This window comes from Siphateles boraxobius, unplaced genomic scaffold, assembly GCF_051911475.1.
Source record: "Siphateles boraxobius isolate OS27281-9 unplaced genomic scaffold, OSU_SipBor_1 68, whole genome shotgun sequence".
Lineage (NCBI taxonomy): Eukaryota > Metazoa > Chordata > Actinopteri > Cypriniformes > Leuciscidae > Siphateles > Siphateles boraxobius.
Window position 1 is genome coordinate 9,479,208 of NW_027509195.1, and position 18,750 is coordinate 9,497,957.

Consider the following 18,750-nt stretch of genomic DNA (forward strand, 5'->3'; position numbering starts at 1 on the left):
CGTTGCTAATACAAAGACATTTTAACGTTATTTCAACATATTTCAGTCGATTTTCACTCATCTCAGTATAGCAATAGGGTTTGGTAAAAACTGTTCAGTTCATTCATTCACACACAGACGCGATTCATATTTAAACAGTCTTTTTGCGGTTTACATACACTATGATATCGCAATTAGAACACTAATAAAAAAACTTACTTCTCAGATGGATATTTCATATTTCTTTGTAAAAACTAAAGTATACATTTTATCATACATATTTCAAAGTTAAGGATTCATTAGTTTGAATAAAGCCTACATTGGAACAAACACTATAATAGCATCCTACTTGATGACTCTATTTTTGACAAAACAAACATAGCCTAATATATAACATTTGAGCAGAAATTGGTGAACAAAAGCTTATTCGATGTGGCAGTAGCATATTTTACATTAAACAGTTAATAATCTATCCAAAACTAGTCAACAAAATGTTGTCTTTCATATTTCGTCTGTAACATAGGCATATCGTTTGTTGTTTTTATGAGCCTATATTAGGGCATAAATATTAATTTGCAGTTTAATACGTTGCTAATACAAAGACATTTTAACGTTATTTCAACATATTTCAGTCGATTTTCACTCATCTCAGTATAGTAATAGGGTTTGGTAAAAACTGTTCAGTTCATTCATTCACACACAGACGCGATTCATATTTAAACAGTCTTTTTGCGGTTTACATACACTATGATATCGCGATTAGAACAATAATAATAAAGAACTTATCAGATGGATCCGTTGCTCCTCGTAATGAAAAAAAACAGCACATGTTCTGAGGTAAATGTCCCAGGATTATTCCTCACACAGCCTCGCAAGAAGAAATAGTAGGCTACATTAATCTGATGATTACATTTGTTGTGTTTATGTTGCGTTTATGAGGGGCGTTGACACTTTGCATGTGTTGCTTCAGATCATTTGCGTTTGAATAGCGCGCGCTCTCCGTGGGCGTGTCACATTAGCAGAATAATGAGCTGAGAGAACGATAATGAGATCGGCTGACACCTCTCTCTTTTTTAATAGATTACATAAACAGAGAATATTTATTTTAGTTTTGAATTAGATATTTTAAAAGTACAAACTTAAATGATTATAAAGATATTTTGCTCATGCTTGTGTGAATAGTATTCGCTGAGCTTTGTTTAAGTTTAGAGACGTGCACCAGAAAAAAATTTAACGGAGACAGAGAGGCAGAAAGCACACCCTGTTTATTTTCTTCATTTTACAAAAGCACACGGTTTTGATGTTAATGTGAGTGTACACAAAAAAAAGAAGACCCTCTATAGTTTATAATCATGTATTGATTTTATTTATATGACCAAAAATGACGGAGTATTTTAAGTCTATGTTGCTGCTATGTGGAAAAAAAACAGCAAAACGCGCCGGCGCGTTTCTCGACCCCAGAGAGTTAAAGGGGTTCTTACTCAGCTGTTTCAAATTTTGCTGTATTGTGGTGTTTTTCCAAACTCATGGAAGAAATCCACAATAATACCTGTGCCTAAAGTCTCTAGGGCTACAACCCTTGGAGACTTTAGACCAGTGGCACTCACTCCACTCTTAGCCAAGTGTTTGGAGAGAGTGGTCAGCACCCATCTTATGTCTTCTGTTGGGAATCAACTTGACCCCCTTCAATTTGCCTATAGGTCACACAGGGGCACAGAGGATGCAACTCTTACTCTTGTAAATCAAATAGATAAACACCTGCAACAACCAAAATCATTTGTTCGGGTTCTTTTTATTGATTTTACTTCTGCTTTCAATACTATGCAAATTGATATTCTTTTAGAACAACTTCATAGGATGAAGGTGAATGGTGGGCTCATTCACTGGATTAAAAGTTTCTTAACTGATCGCCCTCAGAGAGTCTTTATGAATGGGGTCTACTCAGATGAGCTTGTTATAAATACTGGAGCACCACAAGGCTGTGTGTTGTCACCTTTGCTGTTTTCAATTTATATAAATTACATGACTGTGCACAGTACCAATGTTAGTTTACTTAAATATGCTGATGACATGGCCTTGGTAGGACTTCTCACAGAAATAATGCTGCACATGAGGAAGCTTACTTTAGCCAAGTCACTTTACTGCAGAACTGGTGTCAGACTGTTAAACTGGAAATTAACATGACTAAAACAAAATAACTTATAATACAAACAAAACCAAGAGGGGCCAGTAACATCGCCCCTGTTGTACTTAACAGTCGGCCTGTGGAGGTAGTAGAAAAAATTAAGTACTTGGGCACAATCATTTATCACACTTTAAGTTATAATGTTGACTCAGAGTATTTTTAAGAGAGTTAACCAGCGATTGTTTTTAATTAGAAAGTTGAGGAGCTTCAAGGTCAGTCAACACATTCTTGAGATGGCATATAGGGGCCTGGTAGAAAGCATTTTACAGTTTAATATAACAGCTTGGTACGGCAACCTGAGTGTGAAAGACAAAAACAAGCTTTCCAAAATTGTTAATATTGCAGGGAAGGTGATTGGCAAGTCACAAAGGCAGCTTGGGGGTGTATTTGATAGAGCGGGTATTCAGGAAGGCCAGACAGATATCAGTAGAAACCCTACACTCACTCAACTCAGAGTTTGAGTTGCTCCCATCGGGCCGTAGATTCAGGGTCCCAAGGGCGAGGCGGAACATCTATAAGAGATCTTTTATTCCCCATGCCATACAGGAACTTAATTCAAACTGAAAGCATTTTTTGTGTTTATCGTAGGTCGCTGCGCTGCTTTCCATTTTCTGTTGTTGTATGTTGATGGTGGTACTGTCATACTCTTAACTGTGTCTTTTTGTAATTTTAACTGTGGCATCACTGATGCATATCAGTTTGGAGAAGTCAAAGACAAATTTCCACTAAGGTGGACAAAGTCTAATAATAATAATAAGTAATCTAAAATAATCTAGATTGAAGGGTAAGTTCCCCAATTTAAAATTCTGTCTTCAATTACTCACTTCAAGTTTTTCCAAACCCATAACACTTTGGTTAATCCCGAAGAGATACGATCGCTATATGATGAACAGATTAAATTTCCGCTTTTATTCACATATAAACATGCACATATAGATTGAGCGCATCACATATGTTGAGCACGGCAACTTGTCTGTGAGTGTGTGTTGCGCGCTAGAACAAACCTTATTGGTTCTTGTTCATGTGTTGCTCGAAAACCAATGAGGTTTGTGCTAGCCTGCGACATGCACAAGCTTCCATGTTTACCATATGTAGTAGTAGTAGTAAAATCTTTTTTGTCCCTTTACAGGGCAATAGCTTCAACCTCAAAAACATACAAATTTTATAAAACAAGAAACAAACAAAAAAAACAAAAAAAGACAGCATAACATCACAAAAACCCTGGGCATTTATGATAGATCTTCGTATAGCTACCATTTAAAATTCACGGTACCTTTTCTTTGTTTCATATAAGTATTTACACTCATAACTGCGTTTGAAACAAAAGACCTAGAGGCTTTAGCGGTCCTCCACTTGGGCACTCTATATCGCTTCCGGGAGGGAAGCAATTCAAATTCTAGAAACAAAATGTGGGATGTATCCTCTAGGATAGTTAAAGACTTCCTAAGAACATTTCTCTCACACAAATTGTCTGTGACGTAAATAAATGCCTAAATTGAATCTGTTCATTATATAAAGCGATTGTTTCTTTTCACAAGACTGGATTAAACTGCTCAATTCATATTGATTCATTATACGGCACCTTTAAAACCATTTTGGGTCTTTAAAATTTTGGTTACCTGGACTGTCAAAAATTTCTTAATTTGGGTTTGAAGATTAACCCAGGTTTTAAGGGTTTGGAACAACATGAGGCACAATTTTCATTTTTGGGAGAACTATGCCTTTAATATGGTTCTGTTTCCAATTAGTGGTCTGGACGAGTCAATTCTTGAAGAGTGTCTACAATACCTGGAGAAACAGCTGGAAAGCAGTCAGGTCCGCAAAGCAATGGAGGAATTCTTCTCATTCAGGTACATTCTAACTGAATAAACTCTTTTTAGGAATTGCTTGAAACCCTTTGCATCATTTTAATACATCACTTTTCCCCCCTTGTCTTGTAGGGGAGAATTGGTGCAGATCATGATGGCCACAGCCAACGAGAATCTATCTGCAAAGTTCTGTAACAGAGTTCTGAAATTCTTTACTAAACTGTTTCAGCTCAGTATGTAGCCATGTTATGTCTCTCAAAAATTTGCCCCTTTTACTCTTCCCCTCTTACACTTCTCATCTGTGTTCATCCCTCAGCGGAAAAGAGCCCCAATTCCAGCCTTCTGTGCCTGTGCGGCTCATTGGCCCAGCTGGCTTGTGTGGAGCCCATGAGGCTGCAGGCCTGGCTGAGGCGCATGACGGCCTCCCCTCCTAAAGATTCAGACCAGCTGGACACAGTGCAAGAGAACAGACAGCTCTTGCAACTCCTCACCTCCTATATTGTCCGTGATAACAGCCAGGTTGGCGAGGGCGTCTGCACGGTGCTTCTGAGCACTCTCATACCCATGGCAACGGAGATGCTGGCCAGCGGGGATGGGGCAGGCTTTCCTGAGCTCATGGTCATCATGGCCACTCTAGCCAGTGCAGGACAAGGAGCAGGACATCTACAGCTACACAGAGCTGCCATTGACTGGCTCACAAGATGGTGAGTGACTGACATCTGAGGGAAATTATATATTTAAAAAATATAAAAGTAACAATTTACAAAAAGGTCCCATTAGTTAATTTTAGACAATGCGGTCCCATTAGTTAATTTTAGACAATTCTGTCCCATTAGTTAATTTTAGACAATGCGTTAACTAACATGGACTCCTATTGAGCAATCCGTTTGTTACAGTATTTATTGATATTTGTCTAAATGTTCCATTGTGAGTTCATGTTAGCTCATGTTCAATATGTAATTTTAGGGATCAAAGATTGACTACAGCTGAACTTTAAATCCATAATAAAATATTTCTAAGAAATAATGCTTTTTCACAGCATTTTATTGAACAAATTGTTAAAGTACATCATACTTTTTGCTATTTGTTCCTATAAGAAAATAAAGGACTACATTTTATACATCATTTTTATATCAGCTAAAAAAAATTAATTAGAAACTGCCACACATACACTGAAACTACAAAACCCAAACTCTGATTTCGTGGAGTATTTACCTCCTAAATCTGAAACTTTCCTATTTTTCTTTCAGTAAAAAATACTTGTATCAGAAGAACGTTGTGGAAAAAGTTACCGCTAATGTGTCGCAAGGAAAGGTAGGTGCAATTTGACGGTAAAAGTCAAAAGTCCATTTCTACGGTAACCATTCACACGTCCTGGATTTAATTGTTTCGGGCCATTAGTGAAACACTCTTGTTTGCAGCATGCCAGCATGCTGGAGTGTGCCTGCCACATCATTTCCTATCTGGCGGATGTGATGAACGCTTTGAGACAGAGCAGTGGCCAGGGCTCGTCCCAGCTCCTGATGGAGGGAGAGGAGAAGGCCATTGAAGTGGACTCTGACTGGGTAGAGGACCTAGCTGTAGAGGAGGAAGATTCACAGGCTGAAGACTCGGTCAGGAAATGATCTGCTCACTGTAAATTTAAAGATTGCTTTGATTTTTCCTATCATATCTAAGTCTCTTGTGTTATAGGATGAGGATTCACTCTGCAATAAGCTATGCACCTTCACCATCACTCAAAAGGAGTTCATGAACCAGCACTGGTAATGGATCCACACGGCCTTCCTTTGCTATGAAACAGAAGCGTTCAGAAGCTGTGCTGTTGGCCTTTAATCTCACGCTCTTCCCCGTACAGGTATCACTGTCACACTTGTAAGATGGTGGATGGGGTAGGTGTGTGCACAGTGTGTGCCAAGGTCTGTCACAAAGACCATGAGATCTCCTATGCCAAATACGGCTCTTTCTTCTGTGACTGCGGTGCCAAGGAGGATGGCAGCTGCCAGGTGAGACCGAATACTTCAGGTCATCATGGGAAAAGAGCAACAGCGGTAACTTTGGCTTGCAAATCATTTATCATTGACTGCCATTAGCTCATTTCAGATCTCCCCCAATTCATCAGGGTTTGCAACATTTCACCTTTCCTTTTTTTGGTAGTAAAGCAAGTTTGTCCTCTATTGTTTGGTAGTACTAGTATATTACTTAAGATTATATTGTTAAAGGAATTGTTCACCCACTATAACAAACATTTTCTTGTATCGTTTCAAACTGTTTCAGTGGAACATAAAGGCTAATTTTACACAGCACTTTTCCATAATAACTACCACTGTAAATCACCCAAAAAGAAAAAAAACTTAAATAGTCCATAGAACTACTGAATGGCTTCAAAAGATTTGGATTATATCTCCATCTATTATTATATCCCCTGAAGCAAAAAAATGCACTTGTTTAAAATGTAGGCGGAAAATAACTAAGTTTAGTACTCAGTATGATAAAAAATTTAGAAACAAGTTTGGAACAACATCAGTGTGAGTAAATAATGTTAAAACTGTAATATTTGGGTGAACTGTTCCTTTAATTTTCATTATAGTAGTTGTATATCCATACGATTTCCACTTATTTTTCTAATCTTAAAAGCTTTCAGATAAACATTTCAACACTTAAGCCATATCCACTCATGCATGTCTCCTTGATGGAAACACAAAGCATGTAATAATCTAATTTATTTCCCTCTTCCCTGTGGTGTCCCCTCCCCTCCCCAAGCATAAACATCTTTATAATTTAGTCAATGCAATGCATCCTGTATCCCTGATCTTGGGTCTGTATCCTTGTTTTACAGGCTCTAGTGAAAAGAAGTCCGAGCAGTGGAATGAGCTCCACCATGAAGGAGTCTTCGGCCTTTCAGAGCGAGCTGCGCATGCCAGAGAGCGCCATCCGTCACCAGAGCGCCTCACCCGCGGACAAAGGAAAAGTCACCATCTGTGACGGCAAAACTAGCGACGACGACAAGCCTAAGAAGAGCAGTGTGTGTAAAAACATTGAGGGCTGCAGAGAGGACCTGCTCGTTCAAGTGGTGCGAGAATTTCTGAATCATTGATGTTTTGAATGAAAGCAAACTGGACCTGTCTCACTGCTATCATTCTTTTTTGCAGTCAAGCTCCTCCACAGCAGCCCTAGTGTTGGAGTTGCTCATTTTCCTAATGGACGCCATTCAGACCAACTTCCAGCAGGCATCAGCGGTGGGCAGCAGCAGCCGGGCTCAGCACGCTCTCAACGAATTACACACTCAAGACAAGACCGTTGAGATGACCGACCAGCTCATGGTATGAACCATATACCTAAAAACTTGTTCTTAATGCTCCCAAAACAAAATTGCTGACACCTAAACATGTTTTTATCTTCCAGGTTCCCACACTGGGCTCACAAGAGGGTGCTTTTGAGAATGTCAGAATGAACTACAGTGGAGATCAAGGACAGACCATCCGCCAGCTCATCAGCGCGCATGTTCTGCGTCGGGTGGCGATGTGTGTGCTGTCGTCCCCTCACGGACGCAGACAACACCTCGCTGTCAGCCATGAGAAGGGCAAGGTATTACAGAAAACCTTAACACGAGTTTGTATCTGTGCTACTTAATTTTTTATTGGGACTACATATTCTTTTTTTTTTTTTTTGCAGATCACGGTCCTGCAGTTGTCTGCACTGTTGAAGCAGGCTGACTCCAGTAAGAGGAAACTGACTTTGACTCGTCTAGCCTCCGCTCCGGTTCCCTTCACTGTGCTCAGCCTCACAGGAAACCCCTGTAATGAGGATTATCTAGCAGTGTGTGGACTCAAGGTAGCAAATGCTGACAAAACTATGACACAACTTTATTCAGGGTTCCCGCGGATCCTTAAAAAGTCTTAAAAAGTCTTAAATTAGATTTTTAAAATTTAAGGCCATAAAAAGTCTTAAGTCTTATTTTTACTTATGAAAGGTCTTAAATTTTAGATGACACTTCGACTTCGACATATCTAAATGTTTTCCAAATTAAAACTATCTAATTAGCGTAGTATTATTTTTTATTATCCTATCTTTGTGGATTTGCTTGGTCACGTGACAATTCGCATCACATTCGCGGCCGGCAGAATAACGTCTGTCTCCTGCACGCGAGAGAGGAGAGAAGAAGAAAGTTGGCAAATGTCAGTTCAGTAGTAAGTTCATTCTTTGTGCGTAGGGGTGTGCGATGTGTATTGTCTACTATGATATTGTAATCATTGTTTTAACGATGTACGAGGCACTGTGAGCTGACATCGCATTTGTCTCTCGTGCTTTCACTGCGTGATGTGTAAGTGCAGTTATAGGTAGGCCTATGTCCCCAAATTAGTTTTTGTCTTATATTTATATTATGTTCTTATATTAGAATATCACATCAGTAAGAGTGCCGTTTTCCCGTGCACAAGTGTGATATTTTGTTATACATTAGTTAAATTAAAAATAAATTAACATTGTGAGTTACTTTTTAGACACCATATTGACAATATTATTTGTTTTCCCTTTATTTCGCTGACGAGAATTTCAAAATGAAACCGTAGCAGAGTCTAATGCAACAGACACCGATGATTTCTTGACTGAAATCCACGTTTTAAACGAGTCATTTTAACGATTCAATGAACAATCACTTGTTTCTTTCCCGAATGAATCAGCCGTTTGAACAAATCGGTTGAATGAATGACTCCCTCAACTCGCTTACGGTATTAAGACAGTGACTTGCTGCCGCCTACTGGCGGTTTTAGTTTCATATTTAAAGTACCCTTTAATTAAAACGTTAAAATTAGAAATCATTTCATATTTAAATATTGAATATGGATTTTTTTTAAAACTATCTCATAGCTTTATTTATGCAATTGTAAATGGAGTGTAAATATTAATGCCTCTTCTGATGCTGCTTCTGTGTCACCTCTGAACTGCAAAGATGGATTTTGATTGAATGATTTAATTTGACTGGTAACGGTGGTACTGTATAATTATTGTGTAATTAAGTATTATTGTATAAATAAGTATAATTACTGTATAATTTAATTTGAATGTTAGTATTTGACATAAAAGGTGATGCAGAACTCTAAATAAGTTTAGAAAAAATGTCCATATATAGGTGAAAATTCCCCTGGAAATCAATTTAAGGTGGCAAATATTGCAAGTTAATTAATCATTTCTGTCACTGCTGTGAACTGACCACTGCATAGAATATGAAAAATATGAATATCTTCGTGAGTCTGCTGTCAACAACAGGCCTAAACCAGCCATTGCACCAGCACAAAAACACAATCAGTAAAATATCCTCTAATTATTATCAACAAAACGTTTAAAATATCGAGATATATTTTTGTCAATATTGCACACCCCTAATGTACGGTCTTAATTTTGATTTCTTCAAGTCTTAAAAAGGTCTTAAAAAGCCTTAAATTTGACTTTAAAAAGTGTGCAGGAACCCTGTTATTTTCCCCAATGATTTTAGTCTCATTTCTCTGTGCCTATCATCTACAGGATTGTCACGTTCTGACGTTCAGCAGCACAGGCTCTGTGTCAGATCACTTAGTCCTGCATCCGCAACTTGCAACTGGAAACTTCATCATCAAGGCCATCTGGCTTCCTGGATCACAGACTGAATTGGCCATTATAACTGCTGATTTTGTCAAGGTGAATTATTGTACTTGTCATGGAACTGCTTTGTTATTGGTTGAAAATTGGCAAACAACTTCCAATTAGAAGTTTATCATTTTTAAAATGTGGAAACAATGGATAATGCACATCATCTCCCATATATTCTGTAAAAAATATTGTAATATTTTACAATTATTTCTAAATATTACATTACAATTAAGTAAAAATGTTTATTTTTGTTTGGGCTAAGTACTCTCAAATGTGAGAAATTTGAAAATTTTGTGCCTCAAATGACTTTTCCTTGCAGATTTACGACTTATCTGTGGATGCGCTGAGCCCCATGTACTACTTTCTGCTACCAAGTTCGAAGATCAGAGATGCCACTTTCCTGTTTAACGAGGAGGGCAAAAACATCATTGTGATCATGTCCTCAGCTGGCTACATGTACACTCAGGTGATGGATGAGTCCAGCAGTGCCCAGCATGGCCCTTTCTACGTCACCAACGTTCTAGAGATCAACCACGAGGATCTGAAGGTTTTTATGATCTTATCTTTTACTATATAGTCAATTAGACTGCAATAAGTTAACCGAATGGATTGAACATGACAGCATTCTGAGTTAGTTTTTGTGTTTGCTTCACAGGATAGTAATGGCCAGGTGGCTGGAGGCGGAGTCTCTGTGTATTACTCCCACGTCCTGCAGATGCTCTTCTTCAGCTACAGTCAGGGCAAGTCATTCGCTGCCACAGTGAGCCGCAGCAGCATGGAAACACAGAGACTCTTCACCATCAATGTCAAAGGGTAGGATTTCTACACAATGCTATTCTTATGTAACACTCTTTCACTCATGTGTTTTGTATTTCTCTAATGTTCATTCTCTTGTACATCAAGTTCTAATGGAGGTAGTAGTAAGACCTCTCCAGCACTCTGTCAGTGGTCAGAAGTGATGAACCACCCAGGGTTGCTATGCTGCGTGCAGCAGACCACAGGAATCCCTCTGGTCATCATGGTAAAACCAGACACGTTCCTCATCCAGGAAATCAAAACCCTGCCTGCGAAAGCTAAGGTCAGTTCCTAGATTTTCCTAGTGGTCTAGAGGAAGTATAAAATATATATATTATAAAACTTTTAATATTATGTTGTAAAACGCATTGTTTTCTGTGATTTAGTGTGTACTGCTTAATGCAACATTTGTAGTTTTGTTTTTTGCCCCAACCCCCCTTCTGAGGCCGTGCTAATATTTTTGCTCACTTCCTGTGGCTAGCATATGCTCTCACTAATTAATCACAATTAATAATGTTAGCTGTGATTAATCACAGAAAACGGCATTTTACTTTTTCAGAGCCCTGGAAATATTATAAAATGTATCATAAATATAAATATTTACTGGAATATAATGTATTTTTGTTTTTTAATAATAATAAAAGATTTACATTGATTTTCGTGCATTACCAATGCATTTATACAATTATTGAATGCCAGAAATTGAGATTACAAGCAGATTGAGAGTGAATTATTAAATTTTACCAGTCACCGAAGTCCCAATTTACTACTGATACCAGGGTACCAGAGGCTGGAATGGGCAAAAGTTTGGTTTCAATAAATCCTACTACTATGCCAAGTCAAGCAAAAACACAAAGTCTCTCACTTCCCCTCAGATTCAGGACATGGTAGCAATCCGTCACACAGCGAGCAACGAGCAGCAGCGCACCACTATGATTCTGCTGTGTGAAGATGGCAGCCTTCGTATATACATGGCTAACGTGGAGAACACGTCCTATTGGCTCCAGCCCTCCCTTCAGCCTAGCAGTGTGATCAGCATCATGAAACCTGTCCGTAAACGCAAGACAGCTACAGCCAGTGAGTCACGCCACATTCTCTCGGATTCTTCACATGTTGTTTAGTGTGGTTTAGAGATGGTTATGTGCCTTTTTCTTTTCCCTCGTCAGCCACACGCACATCCAGCCAAGTCACGTTTCCTGTAGACTTTTTCGAGCACAATCAGCAGCTGACAGAGGTGGAGTTTGGTGGCAATGACCTGCTGCAGGTCTACAACGGCCAACAAATCAAACACCGCCTGAACTCTACAGGGATGTATGTGGCCAACACCAAGGTATAAAAAATTATTCTAGCTACAATATTATTTTGAAATGATTATCAGTGGAAAAGTAGTTCAAATGTCTTAGCAAACCACTTTAAGTCATTTATGTTGTTTCCCGCCAACAGCCTGGAGGTTTCACGGTGGAAGTAGTGAACAATAACAACTCAATGGTGATGACAGGAATGAGGGTGCAGGTGGGAACTCAGGCCATTGAGCGAGCTCCCTCCTACATTGAAATCTTTGGACGCACCATGCAGTTGAACCTGACGCGCTCCCGCTGGTTTGACTTCCCTTTCACTCGTGAGGAAGCCCTTCAGGCAGACAAGAAGCTCTCCATTTTCAGTAAGATCCCAACAGATATCAGAACTACTTTCATGTACACTACCAGTGAATATTTTGGACACACCTACTCATCTACTTATTATTATTAATTGGATATCTATTTTACTATAAAACTAGCATAATATGAATTATAAAAATTAATTTTAAAAGAAAAAAGTTATGACATGAACATTTGACAGATTTCAATTAAATTATATAATGCAACCAATTACACTATAATATTACATTAAAAATAATATTACTTTTTATGGTTGCACTTTATTTTAAGTAATTCTACATTTAAGTACTATTTACTTACGATAGGGTTAAGATTAGGGTTTGGTTTAGTTATAATAATTTACTGTTATTACAACAATAAGTGCATGTAACAAGGTCAACAAGTTTATTTTATTTTTAATTCACACATTATATTGTGAAATTATAACCTTTATAATAAAGTAAATATTTGTATTACTTGTATTACTAATATATTATAATATGTATTTTGACAATTTTCACGTGTGGTTTTTTTTTTCAGTTGGTGCTTCAGTCGACCCAGCAGGGGTCACCATGCTGGACTCCATTAAGATTTATGGCAAAACCAAAGAGCAGTTCGGTTGGCCAGATGAGCCACCGGAGGACTTTCCTTCAGCTGCAGTCAACAACGTGTGCAGCCCCAACCTCAACCAGGGCAACGGGACCGGGGAAAGTGACGTCACCAGCCCCATCGCAACTACCGGCACTGTACTGGAGAGGTACACTTGTCACCTTAACCTGTGTGCTCTGATTTCAACCTGTTACTTGATTTGATTTCCTGTAAAAAAATAATTCATGATGTTTTCTGTCTTTGTTTCCCTTAAACTGCATTTAATCTATATTATTGTCTCTAAAGTGTCCGTACTTGATGTCGATTAACGTAACTAAAACGAAGAGCAGAGGATAGAGGAGGGAGTGGGGGGGGTGTGCGCGTGACGTGTCCAGTGCATGGCTGCCATCATAATGACCTCGTGCTTGCATGCAATCGTTTCCTGTGTTTGACATACAAATCATTTTTACGTATTTCTTTTCTGTGATCCTCACACATTTTTCTTTTTCTTTGCTCCCTAAAACAATAAAAAAAGTTGTGAAACTGAGTCCTTATCAGCCTTGGACCGGTTAGTAACCGCCCTTTCTCTGCTTGTGTGTGTGTGTGTGTGTGTGTGTGTGTGTGTGTGTGTGTGTGTGTGTGTGTGTGTGTGTGTGTGTGTGTGTGTGTGTGTGTGTGTGTGTGTGTGTGTGTGTGTGTGTGTGTGTGTGTGTGTGTGTGTGTGTGTGTGAGTGAGTGAGTGAGAGAGAGAGCAGTCAGACTGAGCTTGCTCTGGTGAAGATCATGCAGGACAATTACAGCATTTATAAAGACATTAGTAATCACACAGGAGTTGTTCTTTAAAACTCTTAATGTTTGATGATAATGTGTTATGGTTTGATAATGACAATGCTTTGAGAATGGTGTAGAACTTGAATATGTTAGTTTGGACTGCTATAATTTAAATATAATGCATTGCTTTCTCTATCTAACTGTTGTCTGATCTCTAGGTTGGTGGTCAGCTCACTGGAAGCTTTAGAGAGCTGCTTTGCCGTTGGCTCCCCCGTTGAAAAGGTAAGGAAGAGATATTCTCTTTGAGATTAGGGATATCAAAAGTACAAGTTGGTCCAAAAATTAAAAAGAAAAAAAATCATAAGGTATAGGTAGTACCTTGTCTATAGGATTAGTCAATTTTGCCTTAAGTATACCTTTCTGATTTACTGAGTCTTACACAAGAAAATATTTGTTTTGGATGTATGTTTAAAATTATGTACATTCGAATAAGATGAAATCATATCATTTTCCTAATAAAAGTTTTATTGTGCATGGAGTGTGTCCGTCATGGTGACCGCCATGTTGAGATCACATGATTTGCCAAATGCTACTCACATTATCTCGATTAACTTGGACGTTTTTGCTTCTGGAATAAATTAGCCATTGGTTGACTGTGTATAGCGCATTTCTACAATTTAAGATGGTGTAGTTCCAACATGACTATTATATTGGCCTGCAGAGCATATATTATTATTTATGTAAATAATTAAGTTGTAAATAATTGAATGGGATTTCTGTATTTGCTGTAGTAACAAATTTGGTTTCAGAAATAATCAAAATTGTTGGTGTTGATTTCTGTTTTATTGAAATTAAAGCCAGTGTTATTTATGTACTATTACAGTATTTATTTCAAGTAAATATTTCCCACTACCTTTAATTTAATATATTTTTTGTTTTCATTTGAATTAAAAAAAAAAAAATTTGCTTCAACGTCAACTTTTTATTTCAATCAGTTGTCAATGCAACTACTTATTTTAGTTTAAGTTTTTCATCTAATGTTTATATTTTGTTTTAAAAAAAATGAAATGGTTAAAAATAGCAACACTTTTTTATAACAAATAGCGAAACTACTGTTTTTTCTGTTTGTTTTGATTGAAATTTTCATTTTCGTGTGATGCTTTTCCATCCCTAAAATCTATAGGAGAAAAATAAAACTGCGGCTCTAGAGTTGGCCACTCTCCTCCTGTCCATCCCCACTCCTGCTGGAGTACTGCAACAGACCAAAGGCCTCCTGGCAAGCCTGCACACCAGCCGCACAGCCTACCACAACCACAAGGTACACATGATCACTGCTGATTAGAAACTGATCCTGTGTTAAACCTGAATCACCATGTCTTTACGTTCAGCTTTATAACTGGTGCTGAATCTGTATTTAGGATCAGTCTCTGCTGAGCAACGCAGTACAGTGTCTGAACAGCTGCAGTAAAGAAGGGAAGGAGCTGGACCCTGATGTGTTCCAAAGGCTGGTGATCACAGCCCGCTCCATCGCCATCATGAGACCCAATAACCTTGTGCACTTCACCGAGTCCAGACTTCCTCAATCAGACACTGGTACGCTCATTAAACCTCTTGTACGTTCATCTTGTAGTCATTTTATGTGCTTCTTAATACAGGCAGTTTTTCTCTTGTCAGATGTAGGTGATGATGGGAAGGATGGCCTGAAATATGATACTGAGAGTTGTAGCTTCATCATGCAACTGGTTACTAACTTCTGGAAACTTCATGCCCTCAAACCCAAGAATGCCTTTTTGGCTCCAGCCTGTTTGCCAGGTATGTGGTCGGATTGATTTGAAGAGTTCATGGATGTATTGTTTCAAAATACTGACATTGTTTTGTTTTTTTCTAAGGTCTAACTCACATTGAAGCCACAGTGAATGCTCTAATTGATATAATTCATGGCTACTGCACCTGTGAGCTGGATTACATAAATGTGGCATCCAAAATCTACATGCAGATGCTGCTCTGCCCTGTATGTATCCCGTTGTCATTCTTTTCAGATATAATCTATATCTTTGAGAACCGTTATTATTGTAATCTAATATTTTTGGTCTACAGGACACCTCGGTGAGCTTTGCTTGCAAACAGGCGCTGATTAGAGTTTTGAGACCCAGAAACAAGCGCAGACATGTGACATTGCCTTCTCCCCCACGCTCCAACACTCCCATGGGTATGAGCTGTGCCTTTCAGCTTTGTGACTTAAATCATACACGCACACCTCAATGAATCAACCTCAAACAATGCTTTTATGTGCTAGGAGATAAAGATGACGACGATGATGATGATGCTGATGAGAAGATGCAGTCCTCCAACATGACGGGAGGGGAAGGCGGAAGGCAGGAGAGTCAAGAGCAAAACGAGGTGGACCACGGAGACTTTGAGATGGTGGTGAGCTTTGCAGCCACTATTAGTCCTTCTATTGGACCCTAAGAGTGTTAATAACTTATCTGACAATGATTGTTTTTTATTACTTGATGATTGTGAAATTCACTCTTAAATTGGGCCGTGGTTTGATTTGATCTGAACTGATTTGATTATTTTGGATTGGTTTTGTAATTAATTCATATAGTCACTACTATTCAAACATTTAGGGTCCGTAAGATTTTTTTTTTATGAAAGAATTCTCATAAACAACATTTATTTGATTAAAAATAAAATAAAACCGTAATATTGTGAAATATTAATGTAATTGAATCATATAAAATAATATAATCAAATTTTGACTAAATAATTCAGTTTTGAATTTAATTTTGGGCAGTAATATGATTTTTTAAATCTTGCACGTCTAATATTTTACTATATATTAATATAACAGGTAATGAACAAATAATCATTGTGAGTAAAAGTGCGTTAACTTATCTCCAAGCAACTTTTACCAAGTGGATACACACAACGAATAATGATGCACAAATATAAACTCAGCAGCTCAATTTACTTAATGCTTCATGCTTTAAACAGCCAGCCCCAAAATAAACCTGCCACTGGTAAAACATATATTACACTGTCATAAAACATTTGCGATGGAGGTAGTTGCTTTAAGTCTTTGTTCAAACTTCTGTATTTAAAGAAGGCGGTTGTTATATAATCCTCTTCTTTCTCTCGGTTTGATCTGCAGTCAGAGTCTATGGTGCTGGAGACGGCAGAGAATGTGAGCAATGGGAACCCCTCATCTCTGGAAGCTCTGCTGGCGGGGGCGGAGGGCTTCCCACCCATGCTGGACATCCCCCCAGATGCTGATGACGAGACCATGGTGGAGCTGGCTATAGCTCTCAGTCTGCAACAAGACCAGCAAGGTCACTGTTTCCACTTTTCCGCCCTCAGAGAGAAACCAGCATCCATGTTTTTTTGTTTTTTTTAGCTAGTTATGACCATCAGGGGTCTAATGTTGAATGTATGCTGTGTCTGCAGGCAGCAGCAGCAGTGCTCTTGGTCTACAGAGTCTGGGTCTGTCCGGTCAGGCCCCCAGCTCCTCATCTTTGGATGCAGGGACCCTTTCAGACACCACTGCATCAGGTAACTGCACACATCTCTCCACAAAACTCTTTCTGCATGCTCACCCACCATTCCTTCTGTCATCCCTTCATGTCATTGTTTCTTCCAATTTTCAAACATATGGCTATTTTTCTATGTATATGTTCGTGTGCACCTTTAGAAACCCCCCCCTTAGCAAAGCCTGCTGTTTTTTTCCTGTAACAGCTCTGGTTATGCTTTCAGCCCCAGCCTCGGATGATGAGGGGAGCACAGCGGCCACAGACGGCTCCACGCTGCGCACCTCTCCCGCCGAGCACGGGGGCAGCGTGGGCTCTGAGAGCGGAGGCAGTGCCGTCGACTCGGTTGCCGGTGAACACAATGGTAAGACTTGATTTTTACTGTTTGTTTGATGTTTTTAAACATAAATGATTTTAAAGTGGTTGTTTTGGGGAGTTTCATCCACTCAGGACAATTTGTGTTTTTTCAGTGTCTGGCCGCAGCAGTGCTTACGGGGACACGACTGTTGAAGGACACCCTGCTGGACCAGGCAGCGTGAGCTCCAGCACTGGAGCCATCAGCACCACTACTGCACAGCATGAAGGAGACGGATCAGAAGGAGAAGGAGAGACAGAGGGCGACATCCACACAAGCAACAGGTCTGTCTACATGATGGATTTCTTATACAGAAACATATTTTATTCTAGTTTATAAAAGGAGATAATAACTGTCTATTTGCCTGTCTCGCTCCTCTGAACAGGTTGCACATGGTGCGTTTAATGCTCTTGGAGCGTCTCCTGCAGCACCTGTCCCAGCTCCACACTGTTGGTGGAGTTCAGGCCATTCCCTACATGCAGGTCATCCTCATGCTGACCACAGATCTAGATGGAGAAGACGAGAAAGACAAGGGAGCACTGGACGACCTTCTGGCCCAGCTCATTGCCGAGCTCGGCATGCACAAGAAGGTGAGACTAAATTGCAAGAACTTAACTTAAATGCATTGTTCTAGTTTGGAATATATACCCCCAGTTTCACAGACAAAGCTTAAGCCCTTACTAAAGGGCTTGTCCCAGACTAAAATGCCTGTTTGAGCTGTTTTAACTGAAAGCAACTTTCACTGACATAGCTTATTCCCTTATCTGTGCCATTGTTTTGTCTCAAGATGGACACCAGTAATGTTTTTTTTTTCCTAAGGCACATTTATAAAAGCTACTTAAATGTCCTAATTGAACAAAGCTTTAATCCTGGCTTAATCTAAGCCTTGTCTGTTAAACCAGGCTATAGATTATATTATCAATATACATATATACAGGAGACATAGATAGATGGAATATATAGATGTACAGAATGTAGATTATGTAATTTTTGGTTTCCAGGATGTTTCAAAGAAGAATGAGCGCTGCTCTATAAACGAGGTGCACCTGGTCATCATGAGGCTCCTCAGTGTCTTCATGTCCCGCACCAAGTCTGGTTCAAAATCCTCCTCTGAGGTAACTGTCAACTTCGCTATGGTAATATGGTACTCACAAAGCTTTGTTCTGAAGGTTAAAAGATTTATTTTGAACCACTAAGTCTGAGAATTAAATAGGGCTGGGTATCGAGTTCGATGCTACCTCGATACCATCGAGTACCAAATAAATTTCTTGTCATTTGGTACCAAATTTCGATACCTGAGGGGTTAATCTTTTCAACGTCAGTGAAACAATAAGCATGCAGCATGCATGATGTGCGCAAATCAAGTTCTGGCTGTGGTGAGGCATCAAGGAAACACTAGTTTACGTCGGCTTGATGGCAACAGTGCGCGATCACTGCGGTGCAAAGAATGGCGCAGACAAGCACCGCGTGCGTCACACAT

The 18,750-nt window shown here is 39.1% G+C and overlaps 1 protein-coding gene across 27 annotated transcripts in view; it reads left to right on the forward strand.

Annotated features, from left to right (window-relative positions):
* The window catches only part of ubr4 (ubiquitin protein ligase E3 component n-recognin 4), a 66,325-nt gene that overhangs the window by 25,750 nt on the left and 21,825 nt on the right, over positions 1-18,750 (forward strand). For 9 of the 27 annotated variants that reach the window (XM_077214511.1, XM_077214514.1, XM_077214512.1 and 6 more), the window contains 33 exons: positions 3,913-4,014; positions 4,105-4,205; positions 4,289-4,676; positions 5,223-5,286; positions 5,394-5,585; positions 5,665-5,735; positions 5,828-6,020; positions 6,809-7,042; positions 7,122-7,292; positions 7,375-7,557; positions 7,645-7,803; positions 9,493-9,645; positions 9,917-10,144; positions 10,253-10,410; positions 10,501-10,675; positions 11,268-11,469; positions 11,559-11,722; positions 11,836-12,052; positions 12,570-12,786; positions 13,153-13,185; positions 13,607-13,670; positions 14,572-14,706; positions 14,807-14,981; positions 15,063-15,200; positions 15,278-15,399; positions 15,486-15,597; positions 15,685-15,815; positions 16,543-16,720; positions 16,836-16,940; positions 17,124-17,279; positions 17,386-17,554; positions 17,656-17,860; positions 18,272-18,385. In XM_077214511.1, coding sequence (XP_077070626.1) covers positions 3,913-4,014; positions 4,105-4,205; positions 4,289-4,676; positions 5,223-5,286; positions 5,394-5,585; positions 5,665-5,735; positions 5,828-6,020; positions 6,809-7,042; positions 7,122-7,292; positions 7,375-7,557; positions 7,645-7,803; positions 9,493-9,645; positions 9,917-10,144; positions 10,253-10,410; positions 10,501-10,675; positions 11,268-11,469; positions 11,559-11,722; positions 11,836-12,052; positions 12,570-12,786; positions 13,153-13,185; positions 13,607-13,670; positions 14,572-14,706; positions 14,807-14,981; positions 15,063-15,200; positions 15,278-15,399; positions 15,486-15,597; positions 15,685-15,815; positions 16,543-16,720; positions 16,836-16,940; positions 17,124-17,279; positions 17,386-17,554; positions 17,656-17,860; positions 18,272-18,385 — 5,209 coding nt within the window. The remainder of the gene's footprint in view (positions 1-3,912; positions 4,015-4,104; positions 4,206-4,288; positions 4,677-5,222; positions 5,287-5,393; positions 5,586-5,664; positions 5,736-5,827; positions 6,021-6,808; positions 7,043-7,121; positions 7,293-7,374; positions 7,558-7,644; positions 7,804-9,492; positions 9,646-9,916; positions 10,145-10,252; positions 10,411-10,500; positions 10,676-11,267; positions 11,470-11,558; positions 11,723-11,835; positions 12,053-12,569; positions 12,787-13,152; positions 13,186-13,606; positions 13,671-14,571; positions 14,707-14,806; positions 14,982-15,062; positions 15,201-15,277; positions 15,400-15,485; positions 15,598-15,684; positions 15,816-16,542; positions 16,721-16,835; positions 16,941-17,123; positions 17,280-17,385; positions 17,555-17,655; positions 17,861-18,271; positions 18,386-18,750) is intronic. The other 18 variants (XM_077214515.1, XM_077214538.1, XM_077214521.1 and 15 more) reach the window with 13 other exon arrangements.